The sequence below is a fragment of the Populus nigra genome, chromosome 14, assembly GCF_951802175.1.
Source record: "Populus nigra chromosome 14, ddPopNigr1.1, whole genome shotgun sequence".
In the NCBI taxonomy this organism is placed as follows: Eukaryota; Viridiplantae; Streptophyta; class Magnoliopsida; order Malpighiales; family Salicaceae; genus Populus; species Populus nigra.
The window spans coordinates 12729-31582 of NC_084865.1; the positions used below are offsets into that span (position 1 = coordinate 12729).

Sequence of the window (18854 nt, forward strand, 5' to 3'; positions counted from 1 at the left end):
GAGCTGAAGATTTTTCTGTTGTTTGCAGCTAACCAACCCTTTCAACTTTGGCAGTAATTTTTCAATTAAAGTTCATTAGTTTCTCCGGTGACAATTTGAAAATGAAGTCAGCCTCTGGAGGTCAATTGCAAAGTGAAGGCCAACGACCTGAAGATTACGACAACTAAAAAAAAAAAACACAGCGCGCAGCTCAATTGAAAAGCGAAAAAAAAATGTATAAATAAAGTAATCATATTTGCTTTAGGCTTTAGTAAATTAGTTGCCACTCCAGATACAATTTGCACCATAATGGAGAGTAGAAAAACCCCAATCAATTATTATTACATGTCAATAAGGAAATAATTTCAAAAACATCGTGTGCCAATAAGAAGAATAAAGCTAGAATTCAACTTGGGATAAAGCACCTGTTTGTGCGACTTCGATGGACTCTAAGCAAATGGAGGAGCTGCAAAGAGCACCTATTCTCATAAATCTGCGAAGACAGCAAAAATATCCCCATGGATGTAATCGTTATCTACCAAGCTGACCAAAAAGTAGCTGTTCTGCACCTGCAAATACTAACATTGGATCATTACTGAACCTGAAGCCTTCATTAACAAATGAAATGTGCGTGCATGAAGGCATAGAATATATGCACACGAGACTCGTATTTATGAAGACATTTACCTCTTCAAGCAGTGTTTTGGATGGGTCACCCTCTGGGTACAAGGAGGCCCATCCTCTTGACCAGATTTCAAATGCCTCGTCCTTCCATACACTGAAGCTGGTAGGATCCACAACGGTTGGTTGGATGATCTCTTTTGCTGGGAAGACTCCCCAGGTTACAGCATTCACGTCAGTCAGAGCAACATTAGATATCCAACTCCCTCCTCTGTTCACTGCCATGTAAGTTACTAAAGGGAAAGCCTTGCACCTCTCAACAAGAGCATTCAACTTTTCCTTGGAGCAGAAAAACTCTAGATAAGCCTTCTGATATACATACCCTCCTGGCCCTCCCCAACCTGCAGGGCATACGAAGCATGGGTTAATCAAGTCAGAGATGTCATATGTGCTTCCATAATCATGCCAAGACAAATGATATAAGGACCATTTTCACCTTAGATTCTGTACAGAACCAAAATCAAAAGCCTACAACATAAAGAGAAGAGCTCAAATCTTTTACGAGTCCCTTCATATAGTACAATCCCAAGGTTATCCTTGAACATTTACTTCAAAAACCTCTTTTACTTTACGAATCAGAGTTATTGAAAGCTAAAGAAAACATGAACCACAACATCACTTTGGAATTTTGCAAGCATCAAAGTTAAAAGAAGTCAATGGCAGCACTATGTTCTACAATTGTCCAGGAACTTTGCAGGAATATTGTTAGCTTCTAACAGACATATTGCTATGACATATTAGATGACAAACAAGAAACATGAGCACCACTCACCAACAGATGGAGAATCAGATTTTTCAGCGTTGACTGCTGGTTGACTATTGATAGTCAGGAATCCCTTCAAGTTGATCCTACCCAGCTGTTCATTAATGATTTTTGTCTCAGGTTGAAGGCCTTCCAGTTCTGACCAAGGACTACTTTTCAACTTCCCAAGGCAGTATACCTCGAATTTCTGATAATCAAAACTCCAAATGAGCCAAATTCAAATGTGTTATTATTGCAATCGATTGGGTTAAAAGGAGAGAACACAAAAAGTAAACTACAAATGAAAGAATAAAACACTAAAAGTAACTGTGGATGGAAAACCCTACCTCATATATATCCTCGACGCTTTTCAAGGGGCTAGCCCACTCTTCAAAGAGTTTCTTGCCACGTGCTCGAGGTCGCATGAACTGTATCAAAAATATGACAACTTGCATCATACTAATAAAAAAAATCTAAATAAAATCTAAATTTCTCTAGACTAAATTTTCTTAAAGCAAGGCGAATAGAGGACAGTTACAAACACAAGTAATTTAACCTTTGGTCCTCAGTTAGGAGTTATGTAATAGAAAGAGAAAAGTCAAACAAAAAAGATCTCTTCATTTCTGCTTAATCCATTCTCACCCTTACCTCTCTCCGTTCAACAGATAATTGAGATTTGAGCATGCGTCCTGTTCACAAGATTTGTTTCAGAGGTGTGGACAGGCACTTTGGGCTGTTGAAACATTAACTTAACTTATTCTCCCTATTGTAACTTAATGTTCTCCTGCTAGTAAAGTCTTCTTTTTTTATGAATAAAAAGAACAAGAAGAAGAACCAGCAAGCCAGCCTAAAAAAATCTTAAAGTTGTTGCTACATAAATTTTCCATCGATTTTCTTCACACAATTAGTCTGCATGACCTCAAGGAAGGAATGGGATTCAACTCCTTTTTTAAGAAGCACTATCAAATCTTTCCAAAAACTCGCATGCTTCCTAATTTGCTAATAACTCTCTCTTTTACCTTCATTGATAAATATAACTTCCCATCTACCTATTTTCTCTTCAAGGTCGACAAAACCCTTAGAAGTGGATGTGTTTTGTCAAATAAACCCATTATATCAATCAGATCAGTGACATGAGAATGTATGGTATAAAGAAAAGGGATGAAGGACTGGAAATACTGTCTGCAACAGGCCCTCTACACTGTGTATGATAGAACACGTGCAAAAGCAGCATAAATGCATCCATATACTTTGTTAAGCCCAATATTCTACGTCATTAGACATGAAAAGATAACCACAAAACCTTGTTAATTACTTGTTCAGCAAACTAGATAGCAAGTGATGTGAATTGCACTAATTGGTCCTAGGAAGGGATCAAATTCAAAATACCCTAGAAGGAAAGAACTGAAGAATTGAGTTCAGTAAATATATGCACCTGGTAATCAGATAAAGCACCATAGGATGGGTTATGAGAATCACCCCATCGGCCACGAGGGTACTGGTCCCAGCCTATTGTCCTTGATAGATAGCTCTTTGGGCGATTAGCCCTGCAATCATTGGCTACATACGTCAAATGTCTTGGAAATGAAAAAAATAATAATAAGGAAACAGATGATCAATTACTGGATAAGTATGGCGTTTGAGATAAACTGCATACCAGAATATTGGACGGACATCTTCTTTTGCACGGAAAACATTTGTAGGGGGGCGCCACGGCAATGCCCTTGTAATCTTGGACTCTTCAATCAAACCAAGATTCTGCCATTATAAGTGTGTCATGAGATCCAGTCATAAGTAATACTAAATGCATTTCTAGGAAGAATAATAAATTGGACAATAGAAGAAAACCATTAATATGGCTAAAGCAGATTTCTCCATGTTCAGGGTATATAGATGCAATGTCTTGATTCCATGAGCTAAAATCTTCTTGCACATTTCAGTTCCAAGGTGAATTCCATAGGCTCTGACAGCTTCCTCGTTGTCCTTGATAGGCTCCAATGCAGCAGTGACCTCTGCTGGTATCTACAATATGAAGTTAATTGAATACATGAAATGCAGCATTGCCTATGAATTAATTATCATTTTTATGATCATATAATATAAAATATACCTTGGTTTTGCAAAAGCCAGTCATACGTAAGAAGCCCTTGTAGTTGTTAATAGGCATAATACCAGGAACGATGGGACAAGTGATTCCAATTTGGCGGCAGTCATTCACAAATTTCAGGAAGATATCAGTATCATAGAAAAGTTGTGTGACAATTAGATCAGCTCCAGCATCCACCTAGAAACAAAAAAAGAAAGAAAGCATTAATAATACTCAACAAGTAAATAAATAAATAAACTAGATCCATATACATGTATTAATTAAAGACTAGAGAAATGCATTTGCTTTCGCAAATGTAAAAAAATAAGCACCTTCTGCTTCAAATAAGCAAGATCTTTCTGGTAATCCTCAGGCGTAGCAAATCCATCACTTCCAATGGCATCAGGATGTGCCTCTGAATTTGATTCATAAAAAAAAATACAAACAAGCAATGATGAAATAAAGATCTGTATTTGCTTGTTAATATTTTGATTTCATATCGGTATTTTAATTTATGTAATGAATTTAAGTAATAAAAAAAGGGAAAGCAGAGGAAATGATAAGAACCTGGATAACCAGCAACAGTAATGCCGAAGTAATCACCATATTTGGATCTGATATGTTTGACCTGCATTAGAAAGAGGAAAAAAAACATTGGATTGACAAGAAGTGAAAGAAATAGTAGAGTAGAGTATGTATATGTGTTACTGACGAGGTCGAGAGCGCAAGCGAAGCCGCCTTGGATCTGGACGAATTTATCCTGGCCATGGGGAGGATCACCACGAAGAGCAAGAACATTCTGGATTCCATTGGATTTGATGGTTTCGAGAGCGTGATCGATCTTCTCAACAGGCATGTTGGTGCAGGTGAGATGCATCATAGTCTCGACACAAATAATGTTCTGCATCTTGTTGGCGATGTCTAAGGTGAGATCTGCGGTGGAACCACCAGCTCCCCAAGTGATGTCACAAAAGGAAGGATTGTGAGCAACCATTCTGTCCATTCTCTCAAACAGGTTGTCCACTCCATCTTCTGTCTTTGGAGGAAAGAACTCGAAGGAGAAAACAACCTTATTGCTGCTGCTATTATCTCCTCCATTGCCATTTGCATCTCCACCTCCTCCTGCTGCTTCCCTAATCTTATCAATCACCTTCATTTTCTGTTTCTCTGTCTGTGCTCTCTCGGTCTCACTCCGACAAATGCGGGGAGGGAGAGGGGTATAAAATGAGTAAAACTGAAAGGTGGAAACGCACCGATAGCAGCGAAAGAGGAGGGGTCCGGTTTGCGATAGCAAATAATAATAATAATACCTGCAAGTGGTGAGTAAGTAAGTTGAACGATTTTTTTAAGAGTAATATTTTGTATTTTCAAACAGAGAGATAAGCAAATGCAACCAAACAAGTAAGCAATGGGTACCACCAAACGCAAAACCACGACTCCTTGAGGAATTGCATGCACTCCTTCGCCGCATTTCGAATTATATTAATAAGTTTATTCAATCTTGGTTTCAAAAAATAGAAGACCGTTCGCTATCCTGAGATTTTCTTATTCGTGTCAAGATCGATCCGGCCATGGGAAATAAAACAAGGACGTCATGAGAATATTTTCCATTTTTATTTATTTATAGAGTTTACCTAATTAAATTGCATCCTTCGCATTCTAGGGAGATAACTGCAGCAGGCTTTGCACTGCAACCCAAGTGGTCTCTCGGCAATGTTTCTCTTTCAGAAGAAGTAAATCAAATCTCTGATAAGCTGACTGCTATGGTAGCAAAAATTATTATAACGAAACCGCTATAATTCATGATACCCAGTTTATTGCCAGCATTGGTGTTATAGACTTTTAGATTTGCCTGGGCTATTTTTTTGAACAACAAATTTAAATTAGACAAAGTATTGTCGAAAATGATGCCCAATAGATACTACTACAGTTCAACACTGAGATTATTTATAATTCACACAGAGCATGTAAAGAGAAAAAGAAACGCATCAGCACTTGTGCTAATCTTTATACACCCACGGACTCAAATCCCAATTCAACACTGTCCATTAACTATTAGAGCTAAAAATAATATTTTTTAAATTTTTAAATTTTATTTTTTATATTAGTAAATAATAATTTATAGCAAAAAATAAAAAAAAATTCAAAAAACACTTTTCAAATGAAAAAACAAAACTTTTAATCACTGAAGCTGACCTCTTCAATCAAAACCAAGAAAAATCATCTCCTAAATCACCAGTTTATTCCCATATTAGGCAACTGGAACACAAAACAGATTAAACCCACCAAATAGAAAGACATGCCAACAGATGTGAATAAAAACAGAAGAGATCTAAACAAAAAGACAATTATGTTTAAGTGATTGAGATCCAAGAAAAACAGAATAAAAACAGAAGAGATCTAAACAAAAAGACAATTATGTTTAAATGATTGAGATCCAAGAAAAACAAACCTTAATAAGAAACTGGTGTCACTCTTGTTGGAGATCCCTGGTGAGAGAGGTTGAATACAACATTGTTTTATAAAACAGTCATGCTGAATTAATACGCTCGATCTATCTATGAAATCTACGTACTTTCCAAGATAAATATATTCCAGCAAACAAATGGGATGGAGTACGTGTGTTTTTCTATAAAACCACAGTCATGCTGTGGGAAATTCTTGTTTTATAATATACTGAAATTTCAACATAGTATTTTTTTTAAGTTATCAACAGTAACATGTTACACTTTTAATTTATATATTTTATTCACTACTTAATTATTCTAGTTCTTTTTAACCATTATTATTTTAAAGAACTATCTCAATCCAATAATTTAAATTTTTAGATGAGATTTCAAGATATAATTTATATTATTCTCTAACACACTCTCTTAAGTGAAAGCCCTTTAGGCTTAAAACTTGTACAGACCCACATTACCTTGTGTTTAATTTTTTTATCAAATAAGATGGTGAGATTCAAACTCGTAACCGCTTGGTCATCAAGGCTCTGATACCATGTTAAAGAACATCTCAACCCAATAACTTAAATTTTTAAGTGAGGTTCCAGGATATAATTTATATTATTCTCTAATATATTATTTCACCCAAATCTTCAAGAAAAATATTCATAAATAATTATGCATATTAAAGAAATAGAAATCAAATACATGCATAAAATCATGAAAATATTTTAATAGTAGAATTCGTTTATATTTGTACATCAAAAATAAAGGTTTAACATAGTTATTATATAATAAACATTACAAATGATCCCAAAATGATACATTTTACTCCTAATCTATGATAACAAAAGTAGAATAAAATGTGGCACCATAACATTACAATAAATAAAACAACCATAAACAATAATGAATACATTATTAAAATGATATTGTAATAACCATTCCTTTTAATTACAACTAATTAAAAATTGAAAACATTGATCTTTAATAATAATTGTCTTATTTTATATATTTTTTTCCTAACTTTCAAATCAACCTTAATCCTCTATGGTCAAAATACTACTAGTAGCTTTTCTATTAATAGTTAATGATCAATATTTTTTTATTTCTAAAAAGTTCTATCAAAATTATCCTAATACTAGGTCACTAGCATTAACTTGTAGCTTCCTCAAATTCCCGAAACTAATAAATTAGGTTCATTTCCTTTCTCTCAATTTTTAAGTTTATGCTTATGCTAATAAACCTACTAGTATTATTGGTCTCCCTTGCTTGGGATTGATTAAGCAAAGTCAATAAATAATATGACTCATTAATATCATCAATTATTCTGGTCTGGAATAACTAATCAATCACTTTACGGTTATCTTGATTTGTCATCTAAAAACGCTGATGTCAAGAAATTTCTTGATATTATTAGCCTCCAATTATAAGTAGTTAATCAAGGTCAATGTAAATATCGATATCATTGCAAGTTGCAACTCGTTGATGTTATTAAATATCCAAATCCAGAATAGCTAATTAAGTTCTTTTAAATACTTTAATTCATCTTTTCTTAATGTCGATGTCAAAAGTCCCTTAACATCATTAACCTCCAGTTAAGAATAATTAATCAAGTTTTTTATTCATATATTTTCCTTCCTTCCATTATTCATTTCTTTAGTTGCCTTTCATAATAATATTGAAAAAGAGAAAATAAAATTCAATAATATTAACAACAACATAACTTCAATTTTATAGGTGTTAGGAACCTAAGTGTTGTGTTTGAAGTTCTTCCTTCGGCTTAAGTAAATGGCCCTAGCTACCAAGATACTCCTTGCAAATCAATTCACCCATTAATCAACACTACCCTTAATAACTCAAAAAAATTATTATTGTTATTATTATTATATGGTTATATCTAATTTTCTAATTCTCAATGTTCCAAGTTAATTTCCAATGAAATTTACCATATTAACCATGTAACTTTATCGTTAGGTTCTTTATTAAACTTTTTTTATAGAGGTCGGGAAATCACATATAATCATTCACTTAAGCTTTCATCCTCTTACCTCCATTCATTTACATTTTAATTACGTTGTATCATATCTTGCTATAATTTCCTTGCCAATTAAAAACATGATTAACTTAACCCTCTCTTAACCATTATTAATTGGCCTAATAGAAGAAAAACATGAAATTACTAGCTTTCATAACTTCTTATTTAGTAACCTTTTTTCCTTATTCTTGCATTTAACATGATTCTTAAACCATTCAAATCAATCATTTCCCTTCTTTTGTGGTCCTTAGCCACACTTTATCTCAAAAAACCATGAAAATGCCTTTCAATTCTTTTCTTTCCTTTACATCATTAAATCATCAAAATATTTCATTAACAAACTTCTAAAAACATATCTCCATACAAAGCATGTCATATATTTAATACAATTGATTTGTACTTTATAGCCAACAAGTTTTCCAATTGAACTAAATTCTTAATTCATTAAAAATTCATCAATATTATCTAAAAACACATCAATCATCCAAAATCATTATTTACATTATTAAAACACAATAAAAATATAATTTATGCAAACTATTAAGAATACATCATTATTCACCTTCTTTATCCATGGCCGACCACTTAAGATTTCTTTAGCCCCTCCCCTCCCCCTCAATTTCTTCATCATAAATTCATTCATTACATAACCTATAATGTTTATAGAGAATAAATTTCAAAGAAATTTATTTTTTTTTTCAATTTCAAATTAAGAAACCTAAATTAATTTGCTAGAATCTTAATGAAAATCAAACAAAGTTTCATTTAAATTGACATGAACAAGCTCTAAACATTCTATCGAGTCGTAATTTAAGTTTCGAACGCTAACTAGCTTAAGTTTTCCCCAAGTCTCCTTCTTTCTCCTCTCATTTCTTCACTATCCCTTTTAATTAATCTCTCTCTCTTCAAAACTTCCTTAATTTTAGTGTTTTTTTTTAACTCTTCTCCAAAACCCACTCTATCACTCAATTTCACTCTTCCTTAGAAATTTAGCATGAGAAAATTGGAAGGAATTCAAACTTTCCTCCCCTTCTCTTTTATGGTTGTCCAGCCGACCCTTAAGGGGTTTAAAAAATAGTAAAAATTTTGATTGATTGCAATTGTACCCCATAATTCCTCTAAATTGTCATTTTAGGTTTTCCCTTAAACTTCCTTTAATATGTAATACCATAGTCCATATCCTGTTTTAAAACTTTTAAAACAATCCCTCTTATCATTATTTATTTTATTTTATTTTAATTCATGTGGCTTATATAGATATTTTTGTGTTTTTCACAACTTCTAGAAAAGTATTTTACTCCAAAAATAAAATGAAAATACTTTCCTAAAAAACCTAGCCAAATTTTTCTTTAACTAGAAAGTGTTTTCTGTTGATCAACTTTTCTAATGGTAAACAAACATAGAAAATTTTGGAAAGTGATTTTCATGAAACAAACGGGGCTTAAATAATCAAACCTAGGTTTGTAAGATTAGGCTACTTGACCCGCGTTCAATAATTGTATTTTGTAGTAAGAAAAAATAAATATGTAGGTCTTTTCAACATGTTTTTTGCATAAAAAATATCAATAAAAAAACATGCACTCTGTTATATTTAATAACTTTGTTGCTTTGAATAAATTTTTATTTAATCAAATGATTATCTGTTTCAATAAAATGATGGCTACCCAATAATTTTTTTAAAAAAAATATCATGAAGTGAGCATCTTATGCTTACATTTAATTAATTAATTAATTAAAAAATAAAATATATTTTAAAAAAGCTAAATTTAAAGAAAGAACAATAAATAAAAAGACTCGAGATAATCACGATCATCTTCAAAATCAGTGAAAAATTATATAAAAAACAAATAAAAAATCAATGGAGCCCAATCTCCAATTAAATAAATGTTGAAGAATAAAACTGAAAAAACATGAGTTTAAAAAAGAAAGGAAAAAAAACCCGGGAAAAATTCTAAACCCAAGTTAATTTTCCAAACCCACAACCCATGGAATTCTAGACCTGAAGCTAAATTTCAACAAATTTAATGTTGAAAGATGAAACTAGAAAAAAGATATCAATTTAAAAAATTCCCTAATGTTAAAAAACAAATTAAGTAATAAAAAGAATGAAGATCAAGTTTGATAGGAAAAAAAAATTAGAGGGTGAAATCATAAAAATTAATTCAAACAAAACAAATAGCAATCAAAAAATTGAGGACCAAATATTATATACAAAAAAAATTAAAGAAAGATGAAATTAAAAAAAAAATTAATTTTATAAACAGTCTCAAATAAAACAAATAATAATCAAAAGAACAAGCATCAAATATGAAGGAAAAGCAAATTAAAAGATTGCTTTAAGAATTTAAACTCTTAAACATGAGAATCGAGGAGGAAAGAGAAAAGAAAAAAAAAGATCGTCAATGTCAAACTAGAGCTCTGTTCACAACACACACCACCCAGAAATAAAGGGGCTGCCAAGACGATTCAAGCATCAACCTTGAGGCTTTTGTTTGGTCATCATATGCTGCCATGCACCACCTCATGAAGATTGTCACCACTACTCATATGCTGACACTTGCAACACATGTATTAATCTTTTTTTAATAATATTTATATTTCTAAAATTATAAAACTTTCCCTCTACCAACCTGATAATAACAACAAAAAAAAACTTGAATGAAAATACAAAAATTCCCTTGGATATAAATTAAAAAGAATTCTACTCTCTCTTTTTTGTTCTTGCCCGGGTATCCTCACACCCTTTTAAAAGGTGAGACTAGTTTCGTTCGGGGTTTGTGGTTATCCCTCCTAATAAATGCGCTTCTTGAGGATCGAACTTGTGTTCTCACCCTTGCAGGGATATAACAGTGCCTTAACCGCTAGATCAACACTTCATTAGTAGAGAATTATACTTTTAAGAGTATTTAAGTCATTTTATTGTTCGTAAAAAATAAAAAATACAAAAACACCTTGTTGACTTTAAGAATCTTTGAGTCCGGAGATAGAATAATAATTTTATTGTGTGATAAAGGTGAAATTACCTAATTATAACCTTTAATTTTGACAACCATCAATGAATACTTATGAAATTATTGAATAACCCCTAATAGCTAGTTTTGTGACTTTGTTTTATAAGTGTAAACTGGTTATTTTTATTGTGGATTGTTATAGTAAAATATTAATATCTTTTAGATTTTCTTATAACTATGTTATTTTCTCCTCTCACTGCCATATTTGTTTTTAACACAAGAAAAGAAAACCAAAAAATAAAAAAAAAACATAGATGAAAAGAAAAGGCCCAAACACTTAGATCCAAAAAGCAACATGGACAACCAAAATAATGTGGTTTGGATTTGAAAAAAATTTGAAGATGTTATTTTTTTTAGTAAAATATTGGGATAGTAACCTATTAGATTGATTTGGATTAACATGCCAAACTTACAACTCAAGTTATAGGATGTGATAACCCTATAAAAAAATCAAAATAAATTAATCTTATAGAAACCAAACAGAAATATATTATGAAAGCTAATTTCAAATAAATCAAATGCTTTAAAAAATTTAAGATGATATCTTTTTTAAAAAAACTAAGATGACAATATATTGGATCAATCAAGAGTTAGTGACTTAAATCATCAAACTTGTGACCTTTATATTATTTTTCTCTCTCTCCTCCCCCAAAAATTATAGGTTGGTCCTTTTTTTAATATTTCAACTTTAGCTCTTATTCTTTTGATTTCTAATTTTTGTTCTTGGCTCTCTTATAAAAATTTTATTTATTTTCAATTTCATTCTTCAATATCAATTTGATATTTGTTTTTCTCATATATATATATATATATATATATATATATATATATATATTTCAATTTGCTCCTTATTCTTTTAATTTTTTTTTGTTCTTTTATTGAAGTTATTTTTCTTTTCGATTTAATCATCTAGTTAATAATTTGTAGTTGCCATCTAATTTATTTTTTATTTTGATTTTTATCCCTATTCTTTTAATTGTTTTTTTCTATTTGGGTCCTTTTATGTGAATAATTTTTTTTTTCTCAATTTTATTCTTCAATGTTTAATTTATTAGGGATTGCACTTTATAATTTTTCTATCTATAATGCTTTCGATTTAATGGCCCAAGTTATGGTTTTATAAATTAACAGGGGTCAATATTTTTTTAGCTTGTTTCTTTTATGATTTCACCGTTCAACATTAATTTTTTTAAAAAAAATTAGTTATGCTTTTCTTTAAATTTTTTTTTAATCAAGTTATCTCAATCTCATGACCTGAGATGCAGATTTAATAGATTAATCTTAATTGAATGATCTTGTATTATTCAAATTATATGTTTATTATGTTAATTTAAGTCGACTCACATTGATTTTTTTATACTTTTTTTTACTCAATTTTGTTATTCTATGTTTAATTAGTTGAAAATTAAACATTATTTTTCCACTTTTAAGAAATAAGAAATGATTAATTTTTTATCATTTAATTAAAATAAAACCTGTTTTTTTTTTTTCTTTTTACGAGGTGTTTGCAGCACCTAAATGATTTACTGGAAAAATAGTGCACACCGCAGTGTTTTTATTTTTGTTTCTCGGCTGAATTCAGTCCGTCTGATTCTAGTGGCAACTCTCAACAGAAGCAAAGCAAATTACAAGTAACGAGCAAATGTTTTTACCAGATAATAATACTACAGAGTTCCTTATTTATCAAAGAAAAACAACCAAAAAATGCATTTGATACAACATTCTGCTAAGTGTAAACCTGTGCAATCAAATCTTGTTTTATTGGAGCACAGAACCGGCCCAAACCCTTGATACAACATTTATGCAAATTTGTCAGGTTAAGTCAAGCACACTACATTTGTCCACGATTATTACCTGAGATGCAACAAAAAGATAAAAACGCATCATGACATGGCAGTTCATCGTCTGTAATCCTTTGATTCGACACAAACCATGATTACTTACCCTGGAATTAAATCACGAAGTTACAAAGTCCCAATCTTCTTTTGACATGTCAAGAAACTTAACAGTGCCATCTTCAAACATGATCTGCCAAAAAATAAATAAATGAAATCAGATGTGATCACGACACTTATTCACATAACAGTAATCAGAGAAACAGCTCTTCTTACCGAGTGTTTTCTTGAATACTTATCATACCGTTTAATAATCCCAAAATATCTGGAACAATCGATACATGGAAAAACTTAATTAATAGAACCGCCACATATGCAAAATATCAGAATCCAGTTTTTAATCGAAACCTTTAAATGGGAATTCATGAACCACAAGGGAAAAAAAAGAGACAAGAAACCAGTAGGAGATACAAATTCAGCCAAATTCAGAAGCTGTTAGATTCAACAGTTAGATAAAATTAAGGTGTGCACCAAACCAACCTTCTAAAACACCAGTGGTACTACAATAACTAACTGGGGTTAAATAAGAAGAAGATAATTTGACATTTGTTGATCCTGAACTGCCAAGTCATGGGACCATTGATGACACGCTTTTAATTGCATTGCCTATCTGCAGGAGCTGAGGGATAATAAGTGACACCTTTATTTTATAATTTCTAAACACAAATTCCATGGCATTCTTCTGGCTATAACCAATACACATTCACCAGGGAGAACGTAGAAATCACAAGCCAAAATATAGCTCCCCTGTGGGAAGTAGTCACTGAATTCCAAATCTTTTTTCTCTCATCATCAATCAAACACTTTCAAATTATTACTTAGCAAAATGGATGAAAGCCTGAATGATAATTAGTAGTATTCTAAACATACGTCTTATCAGTGCGGCGAGATAGTCTAACCACTTCGCCAATGCAATTACAGGAGTATGTTGGTAGACTACTTAAAGCACGTTGCGAACTCCCTGGGATGAAATTAAAATGAACAAAAAGGAATAATGTTCAGATAACCATATTTCAGAAATTAACAAAACAAGGTAACATGCTGAACGGAACTTCCTTACCTATGTGCAAATCTCCATTCTGATAAACCTTCACAAATAACAACACCAGTATCAGTCTTTTAGCAGAAATATATGCATATCATACACGGAAAAAAAATGCAAAGGAAAGGAAAGAAAAGGGTAGAAGCTGAATGGAATCATATGTGCAAAAGCATACATAAAACAACTACACATGCATACATCTTTTCCAGACATCATTGCTTTCAGTTTGGGAGAGGATACTGCCACCTGGCATGCTACTAGTTTTAAGGCAGCATCTGAAGACATCTTAGGCTTGCTCGGTTTAACCCCTAGCTTTTTCCTGCAACCTGAGGAACCACAATGGCAATCTTGATCTGCGCCAAATTGAACAAACCTGCTAAATTTATTAGACTGGACTGAGTATAGATTTTGAAGAAATGAGCAAAAAAAAAAAAAAGTTTTTCTAAGAATGCTTACTGTGTAAGCAAAAAAGACTCAACCATAATTAAAGAATGAAATAAGAGTGGAAGCAAGCACTCATACTGATAATCATATGTCAGATGCTCGCCCTTTCTTATGTCACGGGTTGCAAATATGCCAATTCTAGTCTCACCATCAATTATCCTTTTAAGAAAAAAGGTAAATCGATTAAGATAGTCTAAAACAGTACATCTGCAATGTTTAAACACTAACATGATTAAAGTGAGGAATAAGGGTCAGTGGAGCACCATTTCTGCATTTCAGTGTTGGGAGAACAACTGTGGTTTATATATCTTGACTTGTTTCCCTTGTATGTGGCATCAATAACCATATCGCGATTGATTTCACACAAGTAAAAGTTTGTTTCCCCGCGGTGTTTCATTTTCCAAAGCCTTTCCTCACAGGTCTTATCATCAATAACTGCATTGAGTAATGGATCAAGTATTAATTAATAGGTTGCCAAAGTGATTAAACATCAACTTGTTAAATATGCAATTTCAATTGAATAGCAAGCAGCGACAGAGGGACATCACCTTCTCCAACATACTCTATTACAAACTCTCCTTGTTTAATATCTTCATCTGCCACAATCCCAGATCCACATTTCTCGGTCTACAAACAATACCTTATTTAACTTCATATTTTGAGTGCACGTATAGGTAAAAACAGATACTTGCACAAAGGAAATGATATGCGAACAGAAATCAGGGCACTATGACATTTGAACCACATCCAAATAATTCCTGTGGATAAAGATACTTAGAAAGATGAGATGAATTATTTTCCAGGTCCACAATCCTCAGGCTAAATAACAATATCCAAGATAAAGTGGATCAGAGAAGGGGACAAGTCATATAATTATACCAGTGGGATCCTTATGGTTCTTTTTTCCCTCATGCAGAGCATCATTCTTACTGCCTTTCACCCTTCATTAATAAAGTCCTACTCTACATATTAATTAAGATAGACCAGGAGAAGCCATGCACATCTACCTGCACTAATTTCATCTTCTTCACCTGCCGGTGCTGGAATGGTTTATTGCTGCATGAACTCCCACATTTGCAGCCTGAAGAGCAGCTAGACAGCAGCATCCTTGGAGATAAAAGTAATTATAGAATTTTTAAACTATTAAAGAAGCTCCCATATAAACGAGAAACTTAACACTAATAATACTAACATCAAACACATATAAATCCACAAGAAACCTTCATAACCACACACCTCCAATGAAGACAATGAATGGATAAAAAGAAGAGGCACAATTAAATTATTTAATAATAATCGCTATTAAAGAAACTCCCAGAGAATTAAAAACAACCAATGGTAGCAATTACATAAAGGCTGCATGACATCCTCTTAAGTCTGAACCAGTCAGCTCCAATCACCAAAGACAAGGCAATGGATGACAGCGACCATGATCATGGGAATGTTTCTTGTGATAGTTACTCACTATGAACCCCTGACATCTTCTGTCAAATTCAATGACCTTGTCATGGTGATAATTCATTTATATTCAAGTGCATGACAACCACTCTTGTATCAACTCTAGATTTAGGCAGGATCAAACACATGTTTCCTAGAAAATCAAACTCAAGTATAAAACTATTTCAACCAATCATATCATCCTGCTTTGACAATTAACAATCATCAAACTTAACTATGAACCTATTTTGACCTCTTCATTAGTAACAGAACTCAACCGTGAATATGCACTCAGCAAAGATATCAAGATGAATATAATGTATTGCTGCATTAGCTAGAGCTTGGGTTCAAGTCAGGCACTAATCAATGCCCAAGGGCTCTGACTCATCAATGTGCATGGGGCAAGACCCAATTTTTAATTACTGGAGGGGAGCCAAAGGATAAATTCTTAGTTTGAGGGGATCGTTATGCAGAAATAAATACATTATATCATCTTTGACTGTTAGAATTAGTATATTTTTTCACCTTTGGGACGGGGAGCCCTACGCCCCCTTTGGCGCACTAGATCTCCCTGCATGTCAATGTTCCAAGCAGTAAATCATGAGGGATTGGCTACCAGAGGTGTAAGTGGTGGACCCCAGAAATTTATCATAAATAGGGATGATGGGCTAGAAGAAAGACAATGAATTAAGAACAAGTTACATAGGCAACCTGGCCTAAAAGTGGCATCTCCAAATTTCAATCATGTACTATCCAATAAGGCTTGGAAATAAACATGTACAGACTGAAAATAAATTTGAATCCAGTAAAATTAGATCAAACTAACATACTACTAGATGAAACATGATTACAAGCTGTTTATAGAATGAAAATTTATCAAATACAGCTCGGAGTAACCGAGATATTGAAGGCTGCTCTTACCCGCAATGGCAATCTCTATCACACACACGAGAGGAACCCGGTGATGCACTGCAGGAGCAGAATATGCCATCATCCTCAAGGCGCCTTTTAATCTTCTTAGTGAGATATATATCTTGAAAGTGTTGATCAAGAAAAGCAAACGTGGTAGGTTTGTACATGCATATATACTCATACACGAGGATACAAATAGAAAGAGGGAACCCAATACTTTAAAAGCATGTGGACATGCGAAATGAAAAGGAACATTTAATAATGGAAGGAAAAACAAGACATCATAACAGCTTTTCTAAGCTGAAAAATGAATGCTAAAACTAAAACCTCCATAAAATGGCTTTAAAAATTTCACATATTTTGAGTGGATACTGCGCTTTATAAGGGTGTAGGCTGTAGACTTTGATTTATTAAATGAATCTGGAAGCTCAAACTCAACCTGATTTCCTATGTCCTTCAGCAACTTGTTGAATGCAAGGGTGATTCGTTGATCAAGGTTCTAATAAACAAAAGATATGGAAATAAGAAAAACATCAACGACTAAATCATAATAAGATGAATCCAATGTAGCACATCTCTGAAAATCATACACGGGAAAAAAGATCAGCTAAAAGAGCACCGCCAGCTATAAGAAAGTTCCAACAAGTTGAGAAAAAGGAATTCTATAACTCTCTCTAGACCATTTAATTGAATACACATTATGTATTGTTGATCATTAGAGATAGCTAAAGGAAAAAAAAAAGTCTGAAACATCCTAAATTGCATGGTAGTGAATCTCAAGAATAAAAAACAAAAGAAAAGGATGGGAGCGGAATAGGAATTGCAGAAGAAAATATCGCCGCAGTGGTACAGCAAATAGTATTGGGGCTGCTAAAACTAAAACCATGGAAGAACAGTTTGTTTAAAGGGTGGAAGGCTTGAGTGAGTCGGCTAAATGAATCCCATGTTTGGTCTCCCAGCCTTGTACGCACCTTTTACCAAGTCAAGTGTGTAGTTTTTCACTGATTAATTATAGAAGTTCTTTTTTCTAAAAGATAAAAAAAATAAAACCAACTCAAATTTTGAAGCCAAGCGAAAAGAAACAAGAAAATAGAATGAAGAAAAAATTAACCTTCTTCGCAGCAGGCATGGCTTCAAGTAGCATAACTGCTCAGAATACAGAATATAAAGAACGCAATACCTACATACATAGAGCATCCAAAAGTATAAGAATGAGTCAGAATCTAGAAATAAAAATGTCTTTTTTTTTTAATTGTAACAACAATAATAATAATAGGGTGTAAGGTTTCAGAGTGTTGAAGGCAAGCTCAAATGAGTCGTAGTTGGAAAAATAAAACCTAGAAATCAAACCAAGTGAAATCCTTATCACTCACAAAAAAAATATATATATCATTACAACAAGGCAATGGAAGGCAGTTAAAACAGTTAATTCATTGATCCAGTTATTGATAAATCAATTACCAAAACAAACAAACAGAGCGAATGTTTAATAAAAAAAGGGAAAACCCAAAAGGAATACTGTAAATATAAAAATCTCATCTTGTCTTGGCAAGCCAACAAGAGAAGATTAATATCAACGGCTATTTTATGGATAAAGAGAAGAAGGGGAGGAATATGAGAGGGTGCGTGTGGCTTACCGGGAGAAGTCAAGAGAGCAGATCTTGTTCTTGTTGCTGTTCTCCTTCCTCTTGCTCTTCTTCTACATGAGAGGGAGAGAGAGAGAATGGAGAGGGAGTTAGGGAGGGAAGTTACTTGTTTCTCTCTGTGACCAAATAATAATAATAATAATATTACCTGACTTATGATTCCATAGTTCGCACAATGACAACACTTTCAACTGCAAACGGAAAGTAGATGATATTGTAATTATTATTATTATTACTAATTTACTACTATTACAAATTATCTAGTATTTACTGTTTTTCTTTACTTCTTGTTGTGTATAGTAGTATAGTGTGCATCCTCCTGTATTATAGCAATTGAAGGTTAGGTTTTCCTGTGATGTGAGGAAGCGTATCCCATGGACCCTGGACATGGGCTGAATTCTGTTGAGGCCCATACAAACACAGGATTGTGAAACATACGAGGAGAAGCGCCAAGAGGAGAAACACCGGCCCAAACTCAACCGAAATTTGGAAACGACGCC

At 32.9% G+C, this 18854-nt stretch overlaps 2 protein-coding genes across 4 annotated transcripts; both read right to left on the minus strand.

Moving 5' to 3' along the window:
- Positions 1-213: 213 nt before the first annotated feature.
- Positions 214-6124, minus strand: LOC133673235 (methylenetetrahydrofolate reductase (NADH) 2-like). Its single transcript, XM_062093970.1, has 12 exons — positions 5941-6124; positions 4201-4798; positions 4056-4116; positions 3821-3903; positions 3513-3686; positions 3251-3424; positions 3060-3160; positions 2838-2949; positions 1750-1830; positions 1433-1610; positions 667-1001; positions 214-548 (listed from the first exon to the last, which is right to left on the minus strand). Exons 2-12 carry the CDS (start codon positions 4642-4644, stop codon positions 465-467), a joined length of 1827 nt encoding a protein of 608 aa, XP_061949954.1. The 5' UTR covers positions 4645-4798; positions 5941-6124; the 3' UTR covers positions 214-464.
- Positions 6125-12603: 6479 nt separating this feature from the next.
- On the minus strand, positions 12604-18637 carry LOC133672478 (histone-lysine N-methyltransferase ASHH3). Of its 3 annotated transcripts, XM_062092911.1 has the most exons (15): positions 18503-18637; positions 18346-18407; positions 17820-17888; positions 17081-17207; positions 16718-16829; positions 15367-15466; positions 14908-14986; positions 14623-14794; positions 14438-14518; positions 14114-14291; positions 13934-13961; positions 13744-13834; positions 13090-13138; positions 12923-13006; positions 12604-12832 (listed from the first exon to the last, which is right to left on the minus strand). In XM_062092911.1, exons 3-14 carry the CDS (start codon positions 17850-17852, stop codon positions 12935-12937), a joined length of 1122 nt encoding a protein of 373 aa, XP_061948895.1. In that variant the 5' UTR covers positions 17853-17888; positions 18346-18407; positions 18503-18637; the 3' UTR covers positions 12604-12832; positions 12923-12934. The 3 variants fall into 3 exon arrangements, 2 of the variants coding, with proteins under 2 accessions (XP_061948895.1, XP_061948896.1); XM_062092912.1 differs by lacking the exon at positions 18503-18637 and having other exon boundaries at positions 14114-14288; positions 18346-18492; XR_009834855.1 differs by lacking the exons at positions 12604-12832; positions 12923-13006; positions 18503-18637 and having other exon boundaries at positions 14091-14291; positions 18346-18492.
- Between the last annotated feature and the right edge of the window lie 217 nt (positions 18638-18854).

Coding starts and splice junctions, on each gene's coding strand:
- LOC133673235 (XM_062093970.1), bottom strand. CDS start 4,644: ATGAAGGTGATTGATAAGATTAGGGAAGCAGCAGGAGGAGGTGGAGAT. Junction 3,425..3,512: donor CTGGCTTTTGCAAAACCAAG/GTATATTTTATA, acceptor TTCATATTGTAG/ATACCAGCAGAGGTCACTGC. Junction 1,611..1,749: donor GCGTCGAGGATATATATGAG/GTAGGGTTTTCC, acceptor TTTGATTATCAG/AAATTCGAGGTATACTGCCT.
- LOC133672478 (XM_062092911.1), bottom strand. CDS start 17,852: ATGCTACTTGAAGCCATGCCTGCTGCGAAGAAG. Junction 15,467..16,717: donor GATAGAGATTGCCATTGCGG/GTAAGAGCAGCC, acceptor TTTATCTCCAAG/GATGCTGCTGTCTAGCTGCT. Junction 14,292..14,437: donor CATCTGACATATGATTATCA/GTATGAGTGCTT, acceptor TAATAAATTTAG/CAGGTTTGTTCAATTTGGCG.